Source organism: Prosopis cineraria, unplaced genomic scaffold, assembly GCF_029017545.1.
Source record: "Prosopis cineraria cultivar Desert tree isolate PC_DT_omini unplaced genomic scaffold, ASM2901754v1 PC4, whole genome shotgun sequence".
Lineage (NCBI taxonomy): Eukaryota > Viridiplantae > Streptophyta > Magnoliopsida > Fabales > Fabaceae > Prosopis > Prosopis cineraria.
Window position 1 is genome coordinate 40,893,132 of NW_026555335.1, and position 18,217 is coordinate 40,911,348.

Here is an 18,217-nt window from a genome sequence, read left to right on the forward strand (position 1 = left end):
GTATGTTTTTTCTAACTTGGATTTGATGAGCTAGGTCCTAAAAATATTGAGAATTGAGGGGTGAGTACAACCACTTAGTAATCAAGTTTCACTTAACCCTTGCAGTTATATATTGATTGTAAATAGATGTAACTAGGCACATAAACATATATTTCACATAGTATTAGACCACGATTTACAAAACTAACAACCACGTGACCGGACTTGCCACAAAACACTATATCATGTTATTTTCAAAACATAACTCAGGGTCACAAAACTAACAACCATGTGCTTTTAACACGTGCCGGACCACAAAACTAATAACCATGTGGTCGGACTTATATGCATGATCATATGCCAACCTTATATCCTCCTATTACCTTCGACATGAAACCGGTGGCTATCATGAGGCTACGTCCTTCACAGACTAACCCAGCCTTCTACTTGTAAGGAGCTATTAGGCCAAGGTTAACTCACTCACTTATGTAATCTGATTTTTCCTAATATTAACAACCATAAGGTGTCGTACCCCTAATTTAGCCTCCTCATGAACTGGTGGAGACTAGTTAGGTTCAAGTCTCTCACAGAACAAGTGGGACAGTCCTGGAATAATCATGGGATAAGGGCTACCTCCCGATTTTAATAATCGGTGCTAAGGCTAGTTCCCGATTCTAACGGTTACTGCTAATACCATATGGATTTCGACCAATCTACTCCTCTCCTTAAGCAAATTCCTACAAATGATCATGCTATGCACATTTCACACATAATATGCATTTTAACAATATTTTCTTAACACATGAACTTACATGACACAATTGCTCTATACTTTAATACATATTTCATCACAATTCTCTACCCCTATTCATAAATCACAATTAATTTCATAAAACATTAAGGGTGGTAGATGTCAAGGTTTTCTTTCAAAAGAAACCATTTTACAATCACGTACTTGCCAATATACATTATCAATTTAAACTCATAAATCACATTTCACAAACACAATTAACATTCAACTATAAAAATTAAGTTTCTCCCAGTTACCTCAAACCTTTGAGAGGTCAAAGATTTATCCCTCGCTATAGCAACTTTCCTAAGCTTTAACGAGCTTGAATGGTGCTAAAACAAACCTCTCTACAACCATATCACAAGAATATCATCATTACTTAACTTTTGAACATAAAACTCCATAAACACTATTTTAACCGACTCATAATCACTACTCATTCATACCTAATGGGCTCATTAGATTCCATTAATGCACATTATCATTAATAACACCTCAAACTATCATTAATGTATATTAACCTCTCCTCACTACCTCATAAATATCAATTTTCGGACATTCAATGCTCCTATGGACTAACCACTTCTAAAATCATCAATGTGGTGTTCCAATATATTAAATCACTCCCATTAATCTCATTTTAACCAATGAAATCGGACCTATACTCTTATGGACTAAAAATCTATCTCCTAACTCAAACCCTATCATAAATAATCATAAATGAGGGAGAGAAAGGAAGAAGAAGGCACCATGATCTTACCTTAAGTGTTTGGGAGCTCTAATCTATCAACAATAAGACCAAAAGTCGTGCCCTAGCAAAGCCAAAACCAAGCTCTTCATTTTCCTCCTCTTTCTCTCTTCTATTTTCACAGAGCTCACGAGTTGATTTATTTGATTTTTAGCCGTGCACTGTGGCACACGCTATCCTCCATCGCGGTACATGGCATAAAGGAGCCTGTTACATTTAAATTGTGTCCGTGCATCGCAACGGACCAACCACGCATCGCAGCATATGGTACAGAACACAACTCTTTACTTTTTCATCCTCTTTCCTTGCCCGAGTGGCCTGCCATTGATCCAGACCCACTTTTAAGGTTGAAATCATAATAATTTATGTCAAGTTAAGCCCCCCTAGCCACACACCTCATTAACTCACTAACTATCCTAAATAAGTTAATAAATCAGAGTTAAAATTTTTCGGATGTTACATTATATGAGTAATATGAGTGATAATATAATGTACAAGTTGTCTTGAGTCTCTTGGGTATGGTATAGATATTAAGTTGAGTTTTTGGCACATTGGTTAGCTTTATGACACCTTTTGTGGTTGTATATGTGAAAATGTAATTTAAATACATTTGGGTGTCCATTTAGTTGATGTGAAATAATATAGGGTCAATGCCAATGCTATAATTGTAAAAGGGAGTTTTGTGAACACCTAGATTGCCTTGTTTGGAGATCAAATGGAGATTTAGGGCATGTTGAAAGTTAGCCTTCGAATTTGTCAATTGTCAGTATCAAGTTCTAATTTTGTGCAATGCATTGCAGTGTATGGTGCCTATACCGTGACATTTGGCACAGTGGGGAGTTTACCATAGTGGATGACTTAGTTTGTGGGTTTTTGGTGTTTTTAAATTATTTCTCAATGTCTTAATACAATATTATACCCTATGCTTCTGCAATAATTAAACTGATTTAAACTATTATTACTTTAAAATGTACATTATTCGAATAATCCTTACTTTTATCAAGGGAGTTTTGGTTATTTAACCGGGGCAACAATGTTGATATTACACTCCACGCCTCTTCTCTTCTCTCCCTCCCTCTACCCTCCACCCCCCTTTCATCTCTTCCTTTGTCCTCTCCCCTTCCTCATTGCCACGGCGACAATGCTAACAATAATGCTTCCCATAGCCACACACAGGCATAATGGTGATGCTTGAACCAGGAAGAAGAAGAACAAAAATGGTGATGCAAGAGGTGAGTTGAGCAAATCAATGAAGCAATGGAAGAGGAAGAAAACAGCCTCCACAAACATACATAATGGTGAATGAACATCGTCTTTTAACTCCCACACTGGTGATTGAAAAGAAAAAAGAGGAAGGATGAAAGGTTGAGGGTTTCAATTCTCACTCCTTATCTACTGTAGGTTGCCTAAACCATATCTAAAAATTTCTTGGTGATTAGGAGCAACATGCAAAATTTTTTGAACCTAGACTTGGATGTTTTGAACTTGGATATGGATGTTTTGAAATAAGATCAGTGCTGTTTTCGTGAGAAAAAGTAAAGCACAATAAAGATGGAAGGAAGAACAAGTTTGGGTTCAGCATCAAAAGTAGAAGGAAGGGGATGATGGTTTTTGTGTCTTTTTTGCATGTGTGTGTTTGCCCCAGCGGTGTCCGCTGAGCACAGGAGCATTAATCCACAATCGGTCGCTCTAGATCCAGAGGTCGGCTAACATTATTTACAGAAAAGAGAACAGCCTACAAGGAGCTAATAAATGAACTAGCTTCCCTCCTCAATAAATACTTTTTCCCCCTTTCATCATCAGTAATGGCTAGTGACTAGTGAGGACCCATCATTTATTTTTCTCCAAAGGAAGAAACGGAGATAGGGGCCTTGAAAAATGGAGGAAGGGGGGAAAAAGGTGATTAAGGGAAGATAGTAAAGAAATAATTGACCTTGTCCCAGCAAGGAGTTAATGAGTGAGAATCATGTGAACTGCTTCCACTCTGTCTATGTCCTTTTATCTTTGAATCAACCAAAAGCTTCGACCTGTAAAATCCAGCGCAACCCCAAGTCCCTTTCTTTGTGTATTTGTTCTCAGCAAGTTACTCTGTAAGGTTCTATCAGTCTGCATGGTAATGGCTGCAATTGCTTCGAGGTTCATCAAGTGTGTGACCGTAGGAGACGGAGCTGTGGGGAAGACATGCATGCTTATTGGCTATACAAGCAATAAATTTCCTACGGTATGTTTTGCTCTCTTTTTTTCTTGTTTTGGCAGAGATCTATCCCAGTCTTGGCCTTTTCCCCCTTGGGTCTATGCTTATGCTTCCCGAATTTTCATTTTTCTCGTACGATCTTCATAGCTTCACCAAAGCAATGTTTTTTATTATGCGTCTATATCTGTGTTGGCGCACCTCGAGGCCGTGCAAGGAACCCATTATTTTGTGATTCGAAGATCAAGGGTAGAAGAACGCACTTGTCATCTGGGTTTCCACCATATGATGCTATTGTTGCTTCTGTTGAATGTTTCTGCTCATGTTTTAGGCTCTGATTTTGCTTTTCCCCTACGTGGGAAATCTGCTTGGGGGTGGTTATCTGTACTACATTCCCACGATGTTTGATAATTTCAGTGCAAATGTGGTCGTTGAAGGCACAACTGTCAATTTAGGCCTCTGGGACACAGCTGGTATATATACAGAGATTTGAGACTCGTCATAGTATTTTTAAGTTAGACAAAATTAATTGGGGGAAAATGCTTGTTTCAAACTTTATATTCACGTGCCTGGAAGAATTTTGTCAATTTGGAATGGTTGGTTTGTTATGCTCCATGTACCTCCAAATCTTTTGTACGGCAAGAGGATTGCAATAGATTGAGGCCTCTGAGCTATGGGGGGCAGATGTCTTTGTCTTGGCTTTTTCTTTAGTTAGCCGTGCAAGCTATGAGAATGTATTGAAGAAGGTACGGTTGTGTAGTTATAGTGTTGTTATTTTGACATTAATTAGAAATTTTTGTTTTCTCTCTAATTTGTATGCACCGGCCAGTGGATCCCTGCACTCCAACATTTTGCTCCTGGCATCCCATTGCTACTAGTTGGCACCAAATTGGGTAAGTCACCAAGCTCAAGCATTAATCTCTAGTATTTTTGTCAGCTTAACGGTGTTTTGTCTTGAGATTGTTGGTTGTCTTTGCCAAATTATTTCATAAAACTTGATACAAATACAAGGCAAAATAAGGCTTTCCCTTCTAAAGCACATATTTCCTAATTGGCACCAGAATCACAGCCACATGCCTGTGTAGATACAATTGATTATTTAGATTGGATGTATACTCGTTTGACCAAGGTATTTGATATCTTGTTTGACACAATTGATCTAGTTCTTCATAATTTTTTTTTAATGAAACTTTGCATACATTCTGTTTAAAACAAATTCTATTGTTATTGAGCAGTAGATTTCAGATAGATTCCTGATTGTGTCAGCCACACTAAATATGGCAAGGATACTTGCTGTTTCTACTGACGTTTATCTTTGTATATTTTTCCCTTTAAAACATGCTAATGAGCTATCAGTTAAATTATGTTCAACTATCAATGCAAACTTCTATGGCAAGCTAATTGACAGGAGGACCTTCTGCTGCAAAAATCTCTTATGCCATTGATATCCCAAAATGGTTCTTCAATATTGTCACCTGCCATCCGTGTTGAGTGAATTAGTCCCTTGTGAAACAATCTGATATGATAAAGTCTACTGCTCATAGTAATATTTGCAATTTATAAGTAAGAATTAAGGGATGACTGATTTTAGTTAGGCGTGAAGCAAATGTTGACTGTCAATACCAATAAAGCCACCAAGTTTTTTTTTTTTTTTTTTTGCCATCACCAAGGCTGTTAGATTAACTGAATTTAGGTAAACACATAACGGGGATGATCACTTAATCTAGACTCATAAGGATTTACCTGCATTAATAAATAGCTACACAAGAATTATAAATGATACTTGTGAGGAAAGACATTCAAGTATATGCATTTTCATAGCAAGCCATTAGTACACGTTACCCTTCAAATATACTAAGCTATTTGCTAAAGCGGCTGTGCCTTAACACCTAGCACATATTAGTCTTGAAACTACAGAAAATATGCTCCCATTACATCTGAAAAACCCGGTGTGCATTTCAAACATTGTCATTTATTGGCTGTTCAGTTAGGCACTTCCGCAAGAGATGACCTTGAAGAAAGAAAAACAGAAAAGGAGAGGACAAGATTAACATAGAAGGAATTAATTGCTAAACGAGAAGTTACCTAGGGGAGAGTTCTCATGGTTAACTAATTCCTTCTATGTTTGTACTCCCTCCGATCTCCAATATATGTCACTTAGGGGAGAGTTCTCATGGTCCAAAATATAAGTAATGTGGTAGAATGTCTAGATCATTAAATGATTTTTTTTCTTGAATATCCCTAATTAATCAATGAGAAATTAAGAATAATTAAATTTATACTGGATGGTAAACAATTTATTAGGGAAATTCTGGAAAATAATTGCAATTTGGGACAAATTTAAAAAGTTAAACTACCTTTTTAACAGCTTTCTTAATATGTGTGAAGTAGTTAACCATGACTTGTGTTCAAGATTGGAGGTAGTTTACAATTGGCATGACCATGATGAAGTTAAGATTTGAGAGATGTGCAAGTTATAGTACAGTTTCTAAGAAAAAAATTTGGGAGATGCTTACATCTTGAACCTTGAGGTTCAATGGGGGCAAGAAGTAAGCAAGTGAAGTGACAGATGAAGGAAGAATAAACAAACCTAATCAGCAAGCTGCCAGCTGAGGATGGCATCCAATAGCGAGCAGGGTTGTGCAGCAAAGGACAAAAACAAGAGATCCAGAACAGCCGGTGATTCGGTGAATTGGGAAAAAATGGGGGATTTGATTGAGAATAAGCGGAAATCATAAGGTAAAGAAGGTGCGTTTGGTGCACAAAGGGGTGGGATTTGGGCTGGACTGTATCTTATAGAGAAAATGAGCTATAAATCCCAGGTGGATAAACTCGGTAGACTTGCAAGTATACCCAAGTCTGAATGAGCCACACCTATTTTTGAGTCTAGATAAACTCTGACTGATTTCCCTAGGTCGAATTGAACTCGGCAATCTGTATATCTTTGCATTGACTCTCAAGTTTCACAACCATGATTGCCATACAATAGTACATCAGAAACGTTTTGTTAGCTATTTATGGTAATGATGATCAATTTTATTTCAGGAGCGGGGAATTGGACATTCATATTTCAAGTATTGTCATCACCATTTTGATGTGAAGTATCATTCTATTTTGAATGTAATAATTTTTATGGTGAACATGTAGATCTCAGAGAACACAAAGCTATTTGGCTGATCATCCTGGCTTAGTGCCCGTGACCACTGAGCAGATACGATGACTTCCTTTATTAGCTGTATACTATTGGCTTTTGTTGATAACCAGAGTTCCATTGGTGCTGCCTGCTACATTGAGTGCAGCTCAAAAAATCAGGAGGCATGTTTATACTAGTATTTTATGCTTCAATTTGGCAAATTGTTTATCATGATAAGGAATGTGCTGCATTCTCATCCAAAGAATAGTAACACATCTTAAAGATAAAGTATCATGCTGTTCTGTTCACCAGTGAATAACGAAGTCAAATATTTGCTTCAGAAGTAATACTTCTAATCTTCTAGTGCTGTAGTGTGTGAAGCGAGAGAATATTTTTAGGGTGCAGAGTTGTGCAAAAACTCAAGTCAACTTTGCTTAGGGATTATATGATTATCATGAGGAAAGAAAAGAAACACGGTACCCGTGGATGAATGACCATATAAACAAAGACGCCACTTTACCCCAGTGATTATTATAGGATAACAAGGTTACGACCGCTTTCTTTTGCGAATAGGCTTATTTCGTTCTTATGATACCCCACACTAAATAATACTTTGATGCCCTCAGTTTTCCAATAACGAATTATTTTTGCAGATAAATAGTTTGTGGTGTTATTGAGATACAGCAATAAATGATCGTGTTGTGGTCGCATTTGCAGAATGTGAAGTCAGTTTTTGAAGCAGCGATCAAGGTGGTCATCGAGCCTCCCCAAAAGCAGCATGAGAAGAAGAGAAAACCACGTCGAGGATGTCTCCTGTTTGTGCACTCTTCCCATGATATCTCAACAGCTTTCCTTCTAGAACTCGTCTGTTCCAGTTTTTCATGCATAACGAATTTGCAGTGCCAGTTAATTGCCATTCTTCTTGACAAATTTAATGTTTAGTTTTTTTGGTAAAAAATTTAATGTTTAGTAGAAGTCTATACATTTGTCTCGTTAACATGAAAGGGACGTGCTCAACTGCTTAGTAGATTTACCGTGGGGTTGTCGGCCATAAAACTTTGGGTCATGATTGAAATTTGTTCATCGTGTATTTTTAGAAATATTTCCTCTGATCTCATTTATAAAACATATTTTAAAAGATTTATTTATTTTTATTTATAAGTTATGGTGTAACTTTTTATATAATATTTAAAAATTATTTTTAAAATTATCCTTTATAAGAGAAAAAAATAATATTTTATATTTGTTATATAAGGATATGTTTGAAATTTTACAAACTTTTATTTCTTTTGTTATTTTCATATTGGTATTGATGAAGTTGGTAAAAATAATTTACAAAGAAAATTAGAAAAGTATATTATTTTTCTACATGCCATGTTTATGCAAAGAATTTCAAAGTACTCCAACTAATAAAATGTATCTTTTTCCCAAAATTAAAACAGTTAATGCTTTATTTTTGGGGATTTAATACGACTTGTTGAAACTGCATGCGCAGAATCGTTCGGTGCGGAAGGAGGCTAATTCATCTAACATGAAGCCTCAACGGTTGCAATGGAGGCAAGTAACCATTTGGCGGGAGGTGAAGGATTGCACAATGGCGTATAAAATACGGCTGTTCCTTTCTTTCTTTCTTTCCTTTTTTTTTTTGGGTGGTGGTGATGAAATTTGGCTGTTCGCGCACGCATATAGATATGATGAGTGTTGTACATGCTAAACATTGGAGATCCAATATCTTGTAAAGAAGATTCGAGAGCCAGCTTCTTGTCGGCTATAGTTATATTCATATTTCTTGATCATTTTAACCAGTCCATACTTGAATAATACTTGATTTTGATCATGTGAGGAGGGAGTTAACGATGTTGTGAATTTTGGCGTGAAAAATTGACATAGCGAACAACTCCGAATCTCGACCATAATTTTCCTGCACATCCTGGATACATGGACAACATCAAACAACGCAAACTGCTACTTCACCATTGGGAATTGTCTCGTAATTTTATTCAGCCAAAATAAACACAAATTAAGTCTTCAACAAAGGCAACTTGATACACACCTCATGGAATCGAGTTGCTGGCATTTATTCCAGGGGCATAACTTGCTGATGGGGTTACACAACCTGATGCTATCAGTAACTGAAAGAACTACATATCTTTAGAAGACAATATCAACTGGCTAGTTAAACTCTTCGCACAAGCTCGAGATCCATCATGACCGGCTTCAAATTCTAGTGTGAGATAGTACAAAAAACCCAGTAATAACACGTAAAATCCATCACGACCAGTTTAATTAGCAAAATATTAGACTTGCAACTGCATCCTATAGTAATTACAGCGAGAACTATTGCAGTGGAAAATGTGGAAAATTAAGGTAACATCCACGATGGCTTCAACCACAAAAGAAATGCCCAGCTGTTAAAATTAGATGACCAGTCAGCTTGTGTGCGTGTGCAACAATGAGAGAACAGAAGCAAACTGCAACAAATTAGTAATTCAGCGCTGCAATAGGGCTTCTATTTATAGTGGATTCTGGTCCACAAATAGTCTAAACAAGAATGGGCACCCTATCACAAGTCTAGGTGGGCAAACAATGAGAGCTTTCCAACAGTCAAGGAGGTATCTACAAAGGAAAGGCTCATGCGCAGCCACCTAGAACGTATTGAAGAAGCAACCAACTATTCCCACAGCTACATTCCATTAGCATATTTTAATGAAGGGAAAGGGCAGACGCCTACTATGAATATAACCAGGTGCTCGCTTACCACCCAAGCCTCCAAAATTGACGATGATCTCTAGGAGTAAACCATTGTTCATCCTCAAATCACTGAAGACAAGACGTAAGCATACAAAATATTAAATTTTAGCAAGCATACAAAGCACGAGACAAGCTAACAGGAAAAAGTGTTAGAAGATGTATCAGAGAAAGCAAGGTAAACATAGAAAATTCTGCCAAAAAAAAAAAGCAGGTTTTCTCAATTAACATGAAAAAGAAAACCATGAGAAACTACAATAACACTTATTGCTATATCATTTAAATTTTTTTTTTTTTTGCTTTATGAAAAAATATCTCTTCCTCCACTGAATTACATTAGCACAGCATCGGATATATTTTCATATATCCTCTTCCTCTCAAGTTCCTACAGGTTACAGCAGTTGAATATACAGAGCCGAAAACTTACAAGCATTTTTATCATCAGACTGTATGATTAGAGATTGCTATTGCCATGAGGATTGCTTGTAGCTATCCCATCCACCATCTGGTTCCTTCCTCTTGAGAACACCACCAGCCAGCTGGAACATCCTCGCCTGCTCCTCAGCTAGCGCCTGTGAACTGGCAACAGGAAGTTGCCTTGGCAAAAGAGCTGAGGTCTCATCTCTGGCCTCCAAGTCTGGACCTCCAGGCCCAGCATTAAGGTCTAAACCCTGCCCTCTCCATTTCTTGACATCAGCATTACCACTACCATCAGGAAGGCTAAAGACATAAGGCCTGGTGGTGTAATGAGATGAAACTGTACTGGCAGGTCCAATTAACTGTGAATTTACTGTAGGAAAGAAAAGCCTTCCACCAGATGCTGAATCTACATAAGTAGTTGATCCACCTGAAAATGATGACGATGGAAGAGGGAAGCTGGAATTAAAAGGGAAGATAGGATACTGATATGGCGCAGATGGATATGGCATTGCAGAAGATGAAAGCACTGGTCCCCTATAAACATCAGGTCCAAATGGGCTGCCACCGGTAGCCGTAGCAGGACCCAGCATTCTCTGTGGCCCATTAGGTGCAACAATTGAGAAGGGCTGATCCCCTCTATCAGGCATAATTGACGATATTGTGACAGCTGAATAGGTGTTCCCAGTTGAAGGAAACCATGATGAGAAACTCCCCAGTTCAGTACTACTTGTTCTAGGTCCAGATACAGGGGGCTGTGATGGCACACTGCTTCTGGCATGGTGAGTGAACAATGTTGGTTCTGTGATGACTTCGTCAACAGCAGGTCCATCATTCAAATCAAAGTCCCTAAGCGCACTAGCCTCTCTATTTGGATGAGCATTGGATGATGGTTTCACCTGCAGAAATTGTACATCCATTTTATGGCCATTGCTTGTGGAGTAATTGCCCACATCTGAAGCTTCATCTACCTGGTTTAAGTCAAGACCAAGACCTCCAGAGCAGCAAACAGGGGAAATCCCATCTTTTAGCCGACAAGAACTAGCTTGAGAGGCTATATCATCAAGCATCCTTTCATCAGGCACATTCAAGTCAATATCTAATGGTTGTCGGCTCTGCTTTCCACCTGGAACATCAGATATAGGAGCAACTGATGGTGTACCAAGAGGCATTTCCACAATTTTTCTGGGCTCTGCAGGCCGGAATGCACTGGTGGGACCTGATCCCTTCCAACCAAGCTCCCCTTCAGGCGGCACAAAGGGCCCCTTTGCAGCAGCCATAGTTATTGAAGCAGCAATACCACTAGACATGGTTGAAGCAGGAAAAGGCACCGGACTGATCACTCGTACAGCAGGTGCACATACAGGCACAGCAATGCTATTGAACTCTCCAGATTTTCCATCATCTGCACTGAAGCCCTCATTTAAATCGAACTCAACTTTTGCATCTACAACATCAGACACACCAGCGGCTGACATGGAAGAGGCATCTGCAGTGGCAGAGGTGCACTCTTCAGCTTCCTCAGTTTCCATGGCAGTCAATTTAGATCCTTTAGAACCTGGAAGCTGCCCCATTTCTTGTGAAGCCAAGCTCAGGGAAGCTCTTGGCAGATTCTGTCCAGCATACTGGTCATGAGCCTCCTTTGTTTCTGAATTCTCCTCTACATACTCAGAAGCAAGACCAGTGTCACCAGAACCAAAACCAGCTGTACTCCTGTTCTCAGGCATTGTCACAGCATCATTTTCACACTCATTTCTTTGGATTTCAGACCAACCTGCATGACTTCGAGCAGCCACATCAGCAGCCTTTCTGCATTCTCTTTCACTGTGGTTTTCTGCAGCCTTACCAACACTATCATCAGAAGGATGTAGCACATTCTCATCTGTTCCTTTCATTGAATCCTGCATAACAACCACGGGAACCTTTTGAGTAGTCTGTTCACCACTGCTTGATTCCTCAACTATACAATTATCACCCTTCGCATCAACCTCCACAGAGGGATGTGGCGTCAATTTGTCAACAGCACCCACCTCAACTCTTGCAACCTCATTAACTTTAACATCAAGATTTCCACCTGCATTAGCAATCTCAACATTTTTGTTCTCCTTGAGCTGTTTGCTACATTCACTACCTCTGGTTTCTTGCACCGTGCTTTCAGGAAAGCCAGGCAATGAAGCGGCAATTGGGATTTCACTTGATTCTTCTTTGCTTTCTGGACAGGCTTCCGTAACCTGCTGCAAATCCATACTAGATGAAGTGATATGCCTATTTTGCTCCTCAGGAACCTTCGTTTCAGATGCCAACAAACCAGAATCATTATCATTATTAGCGTGTGAATCACCAGAGACAGTATCCTGCTTCTTATGTTCATCAATGCCAGTGTTTGCATGACATTCATTTTGAACAAGATTTCCTTCACACTCCATGGTGTTACCTGGACATGACTGCTCAACCGTAATGGTGTTTATTTCAGGTGATCCAGCAGGTGTTGCCAATTCAGATTTGGAAATCTCTCCGGCCGCTACACTGGCAAGAAGCTTCATTCCAACATCATCAACAGCAGACAAAGAAGCATTAGCTTCAGAATACTTTACACAACTTTCTATTAAGGCATTTATGGAGCTGAAATCCTGAATATTCACTGCCTTATTTTCATTTCCAGATGATGATGAAGTGGCTTTCGATGCTTCCAACTTCTTAGAATTGCCAACAGTCCTACAGCGCTCTTCATCAGTAACAGTAGCAGGTGACCCATTGCCTTCATCAGATGCTGTTAGTACATCTTTAAAATCATTACTCTGCCAGGATTCAGTATTAACATCTGCACCAGTATTAGCTCGATAAAAATCAATCTTTTCCTTTGAACTATGATCATACTGATCATTCTTCTCTGAGAAAACAGGAGATGAAGCTCGACTGTTTGTGATTGAAGGATCATCAAAAGAACCTCCACTTGCACTCTCTGCAGGACTTCGGCCTCTGTTTGGAATCTTAACAATCAGCTTGGGAGCACTCCCCTCAAGTGAAGTCCCATCATGCACCTTCTCTGTTAATCCAGATTGCGACAATTTCTCCGAAGATGAATTTTTGTGTACAGAGGAATTTCGACCAGACTCCCTTTGCCCTCCAGATGGAGTTGTACTACCTGAGATTCCATTAACAGACTTTCGGTGCCGTGAAGAACTGCCTGATATTTTATTCACACTCATAGCAGTAGAGCTCCTAGCATCCTCCTTTGCCGAAAAACCCCCAGTTTTAGCATGGTCACTGGAACAAGATTGACTGTTATTATGAGATTGACTAGAACTACTACTTTTCTCATCCCTTGCATTTGCCATAGGAAGATCAGAAACTCCACTAAGGGCAGCAGCACGGGGCTGTCCGTCTTTTGAGTTCATAGTTGCTGAGGTTGGTGAGGGCACCGACTTCATAGACCCAGGAGATGCAGATCTGGCAGCAGTCTCTCCCTGGGTAATCTTCACAGAAGAAGTTCTGGATGCAGAAAGCTGTGTAACCGAGCTCTTCACAGCAACATCAGATGACCCACCTGAATTTTTATTCCCACCCTGGCCAACTTCAGAAAGGCGTGCTCTAGTAGGCCAGGGGACAGTTTGACCAGAACCAGCTTTTGCATCATTAATATTCATTTCAGCTTCAACACGTTTCTTCCATGTGTCAACTAATCCCCTAGCTTTCTTCTGGATTTCTGAGTTTTTATGAGTCCGCAAATGATTCACAGATTTGCCAATGTTACATGTCTGTAGAGCTTGGAGATTTACAGGAAGCTTATCAAGTGCCCGGAGTAATACCAAAAGAAATTCTTCAACAGATTTATCACTGTCCTTAGACCCATTTCCGTCACCAATCTTCCCTTTATGGGCCTCTTGAAGCCATTCATCATACACTGGCAAACCCTTCAGCTGCACAAACTGACTAAGACAATCCAACTTATCTGTTGCTGCAATAACAGCAGCAAGCATTGACCGGCTAGCCAAATCTATCTTTTTCACATTTCTATCAGGAACCATAAGCTGCACTAACTTCTCAACCCCTTCAGCATTAACAAGCCCTCCCTTTTCTGTAATTTTTGCAATCTCTGTCTTCAAAATGTTTTCCTGTCTAGAATGACCAGAGTCTCCATCCTCAACTTTTGTCACACGTTCTCGCTTGGCAGACTCAGGCCCTTGATCTGCCCTCTCCCTTTTCCTGCCCTTAACTTGAGAAGGAAAAGAAGAAGCACTATTCTGGACACTATCTGAACCTGATTTTAACTGTGATGACGTTGGACTACTCATTGGCTTGGGAGATCGACCACCTGGTTGTACTGTAGCATGCATTTCTATACGAGTCCTATACAACAGCTGATCTACTTCTTCTTGAAGTACCTGGAAGTTTGGAGACAGAATAAGGGAATAAAAATAAACACTGCAAGACTAAAATAGAGTACACAAGATTTCAGAAACTTACATTAATATAATCTTGGTCAGTTAACCACCATAAACAATTGTTCGCAATGTCATAAACCCTCCTACACACAAATGACGAAGTCCCTGATGGAAGTTCAACACCTTTAGGAAGAAATGCAACTTTACAAGGATGCAGAAGTGATGCAGCAGGAATCTCATCCTTATGAAAGGAGTAGAAAACTTCGTTTGGCACAGTCTCCAGTAGGAAACCTTTGCCAAGGTTCACTTCAGCAGACCGATAAAGCCAATTGACAAGTATCTTCAATTTACCCTCTTTGCCAACTGTCAGTGAACGAATTATTCCAATAAAAGGTGGACACTTCTGAGGTGGCTTGAAGAGAGCACAGTCACCAACACTAATTTTACGAGAGTCCTATAAATGGAAAATAAAAGAATTCTCAGCAGACATACAAAATTTCCTTTCTGAACACCAAGATGTTAAGAACAAAATCCAGGTATCAGTGCTGTAATTTCAAAATGAATAAATATATCTCAAGAGAAGATTAGGGGCACAAAAAGAGGAAAAGAAATCTTCCCAAGAAACCAAAAAAAAATGAACAAACATAAGAAAACATATAAACATAGTAAGGTCAATCTGTAAATCGTAAGACTCCCCACTCAAATATATATATACACTGCTAATGTCCACAAGGAAGCCAGGACAGATGAAAGTAATAAAAATTCTTATCAGAAAAATCCAGGCATTTCCCTTGCAGAAGCTATCATCAAAATAAAATTATACCAAAATAGCTATTCTCGCACAGAAAGTAAATTTCTACATGTCTCTGCCACAATTTTGAAATCAACAATTCGTTTTACGATTAGATAATTTCCATTAAAAACAGCCTTTACTTGGATCTTCTCTAACATGTATGCTATTGAGTTTATTAAAAGCATAGAAGGTACTAGTAGGACAATATCTTTTACAATTCTCCAAAGTATAAAAATCAATTTCAAGATGAAGCAGCAAAAGAACTAGTAAAACATAAAAAAAAAAAGTATATACCAAGGATTGCTAGATTATAGAAGCAAGATGATCAAGATCTTTTGATGAAATTATTCAAATGATCCATAGTTTGCACCCCAAAAGCATCCTGAGAAACCGGAAAAAAAATTATGATTTTGGAGATTTCACCTTGTAGCCAAGAAAACCCTACCCAAATAAAAATCAATTTGTGTAACAACTAAGCCAAGATAACTAAACCCCATGTTTCAGGAAGTATATTGTCCATCAGAGCTAGGGACTAAGTAAACCTGCTGAAACTAATAAACTGGATGAGAATTAATTAAATCGAGCAATTCAATACTCTATCAGAGAAAGACATTTAAATCTATCCATCTATCTATCTATATTCCTCCCGGAATTAGGAAATTTTCAAAAAATTCTCTCTAACACTTCGTATAAGCATATTGTTAGCTCACTCCACTGGCATCAATAGGGGTAGCTGATTAACCCAATCATCGGGTTTGATTTCCCCCCTTTGTATTGACCTAGTCATGAACACAGAGTGAAAAATCGAAAGTTGATTTTTTTTTGTTAGATTTTAACATGTTACAAAACATAATAGAACCTTTTCGTACATAACCCATTAAAATTTCAAATCTAACAAAAGAAATGATGACAATAACATCGGGAAAAAAAAAAAAGAATACATACCTTATAGAATGAATTAACTGAAGGCGAAGATGGAGAAGAAACATCGGGGGCAGCGCTTACAATCGGGTGGCCACGAGTGGGGCTTGTCCACATGTGCCGAGTTTTTTTCCTCTCCTCACCTCCACGCCCATGCATAGCCTTGCATTTTCCCAAATCCAAGCGTCAATCCCAGCTTCAAATCCAACGAGTACCATCAATCCCACCTTGACTCCACTACAAAGCCCGACCGGGCTCAAAATTCACTAGAAACAGCGACGCCAAACCCTAGATCCATCCAAAACCCTAACTCCAGCAACATCCCGGACAAAGAAAACGAAACCCTAATTCCACGACTTTTCGAATCGCACCGAGGCGAATTCAGGGTTTTCTACAGCGATAAACAGATTCAATCGAAGCTCAGATCCATCCAACGGAAGAAGTAAAAAGAGGAAATTTCGAACGGTCTTTCGATCTCGGGAGAGAGAGGAAGCGGGAGAAATTTAGAGAGAGAGAGAGAGAGAGAGAGAGAATAGAAGAGAAGGAGAGGCATACGGGCCAACAGGAAAGGTGTACTTGGTACTTGGGGCAGAGCAGGGAGGGCAGCGGGGGCAGATCGGGCAGTTCGGGCAGGAGAATGATAACGTCACAGGCAGGTGAGGCAGAGGGTGCCACGTGTAGGGAATATGACAAGAGATTGGGGTTGGGAAGCCCAAAACGTTGACCGGTCCCATTCCTCGTTTTGACTTTTTTTTTTTTTGGGGCAATGGCACTGAGATTTTCAGGGTATCTCACAACAATATCTGTGATTGCACTGACACAACGAGTTTGATTTGTTTGTTTGTCTCTCAGCTTCCTTTTTCCCCTTTGCCCAAGGCAGATCGGGGAACAATCTCAATCCCGTTCTCGTAACACAAAGGAAAATATTTAATTTGAATTAAATTTATTTTCAAAAATTGTACACTCAAATAAAATTATTATTTTTAATTTATGATATAAAATATTACATCTTATGTTTAAACAATTATATAAAATTTTACTCTCTTTTTTGCCAAAATATAAAATTTTACTCATTGATGAGCGATAATTATGAAATCAAAAGCATCCAATCAGACGCTACGAATCTACGGTCTTAGCTATGTACTCAGAGTCACAGATGTGGGTTGATTTTCCTCTGCATTGTTTTCATTCAGCCGCCTTCTATTTAAAAAAAAAAAAGTCAAAAGGGCCTATTTGTAAATTGACAATGGTTAGGAGCCAAAAAGAAAAGAGGAAAATGTTATTTTCGAAGGGTATGATTTAAATGAAAACATATACGATGGAGGAAGTTAAGGTTGTCTTCCAGAAAATATGAAGGCAAGTGATATTATGGTAGGACATGAATAATGTGTGACTTCTGCTTGGAAAACCATGGTTGAACTTTCCGCCCCTCCATTCTTTTTGCCAACTTCCGTCCCTCCATTCACCGTCAAGTTTCATCACTATGTTATTTATAAAATTTTATAAATAATAGACAGAAGATGTGAGAAATAATAATAACTGATCAAAATAATGATGATGATGATGATGATGAGAGAGAGGGAGAGTGAGGAGACAACAAGAGAAAACTTGCTCCTCTTTCTATTATAGTAACTGAGATTATCTCTATTTATACCAGCAGGCATTGAGCGCAATGTTTCAAATTAATAGGAACAAGAAAAAAAAAAGGCTTTAAGAGAGTAACCTAAATTTGAATGTAACAATACTTGAATCTAATCTAATCAAATAATTATATAAAAAACTGAGATTATACCTACTTATAGGTATTGATTTACATCTCCACTTAATTAAAAATTTGTAATTATGGGATAGTTGATGGCATTAGAAGATGTTATAAGATATTGGAGATGTAAAAGATATGACAGGATAGAAACGTCCATGTAGATGTAATATTATAATTTATAATATTCATAATATGGTGATTTTTAACTAGTTCTGCTATCTAAATAGGCCCTCCGTATAAATTTATTTATTCAATAGCATGTCAAGTTGTGAATAAAAGTAGTGAAAATAATAATTTTTTAAAATAAAAAGATGGCAACACTGATTAATTGTGTTAGGAAAATTAAGAAG

General features: G+C 38.5%; 3 protein-coding genes across 3 annotated transcripts; 2 read left to right on the plus strand and 1 right to left on the minus strand.

The window, feature by feature from the left end:
• The first annotated feature begins 2,593 nt into the window (after nt 1–2,593).
• LOC129308688 (rac-like GTP-binding protein ARAC10) lies at nt 2,594–6,974 on the plus strand. Its single transcript, XM_054949994.1, has 4 exons — nt 2,594–3,738; nt 4,538–4,601; nt 6,754–6,782; nt 6,856–6,974. Exons 1-4 carry the CDS (start codon nt 3,628–3,630, stop codon nt 6,883–6,885), a joined length of 234 nt encoding a protein of 77 aa, XP_054805969.1. The 5' UTR covers nt 2,594–3,627; the 3' UTR covers nt 6,886–6,974.
• LOC129308687 (uncharacterized) lies at nt 6,883–8,637 on the plus strand. Its single transcript, XM_054949993.1, has 3 exons — nt 6,883–7,023; nt 7,559–7,746; nt 8,337–8,637. Exons 1-3 carry the CDS (start codon nt 6,925–6,927, stop codon nt 8,374–8,376), a joined length of 327 nt encoding a protein of 108 aa, XP_054805968.1. The 5' UTR covers nt 6,883–6,924; the 3' UTR covers nt 8,377–8,637.
• A 173-nt stretch (nt 8,638–8,810) lies between these two features.
• LOC129308686 (uncharacterized) lies at nt 8,811–16,647 on the minus strand. Its single transcript, XM_054949992.1, has 4 exons — nt 16,130–16,647; nt 14,474–14,845; nt 10,017–14,391; nt 8,811–9,661 (listed from the first exon to the last, which is right to left on the minus strand). The coding sequence occupies exons 1-3, from the start codon at nt 16,262–16,264 to the stop codon at nt 10,054–10,056; spliced, it is 4,845 nt and encodes a 1,614-aa protein (XP_054805967.1). The 5' UTR covers nt 16,265–16,647; the 3' UTR covers nt 8,811–9,661; nt 10,017–10,053.
• Between the last annotated feature and the right edge of the window lie 1,570 nt (nt 16,648–18,217).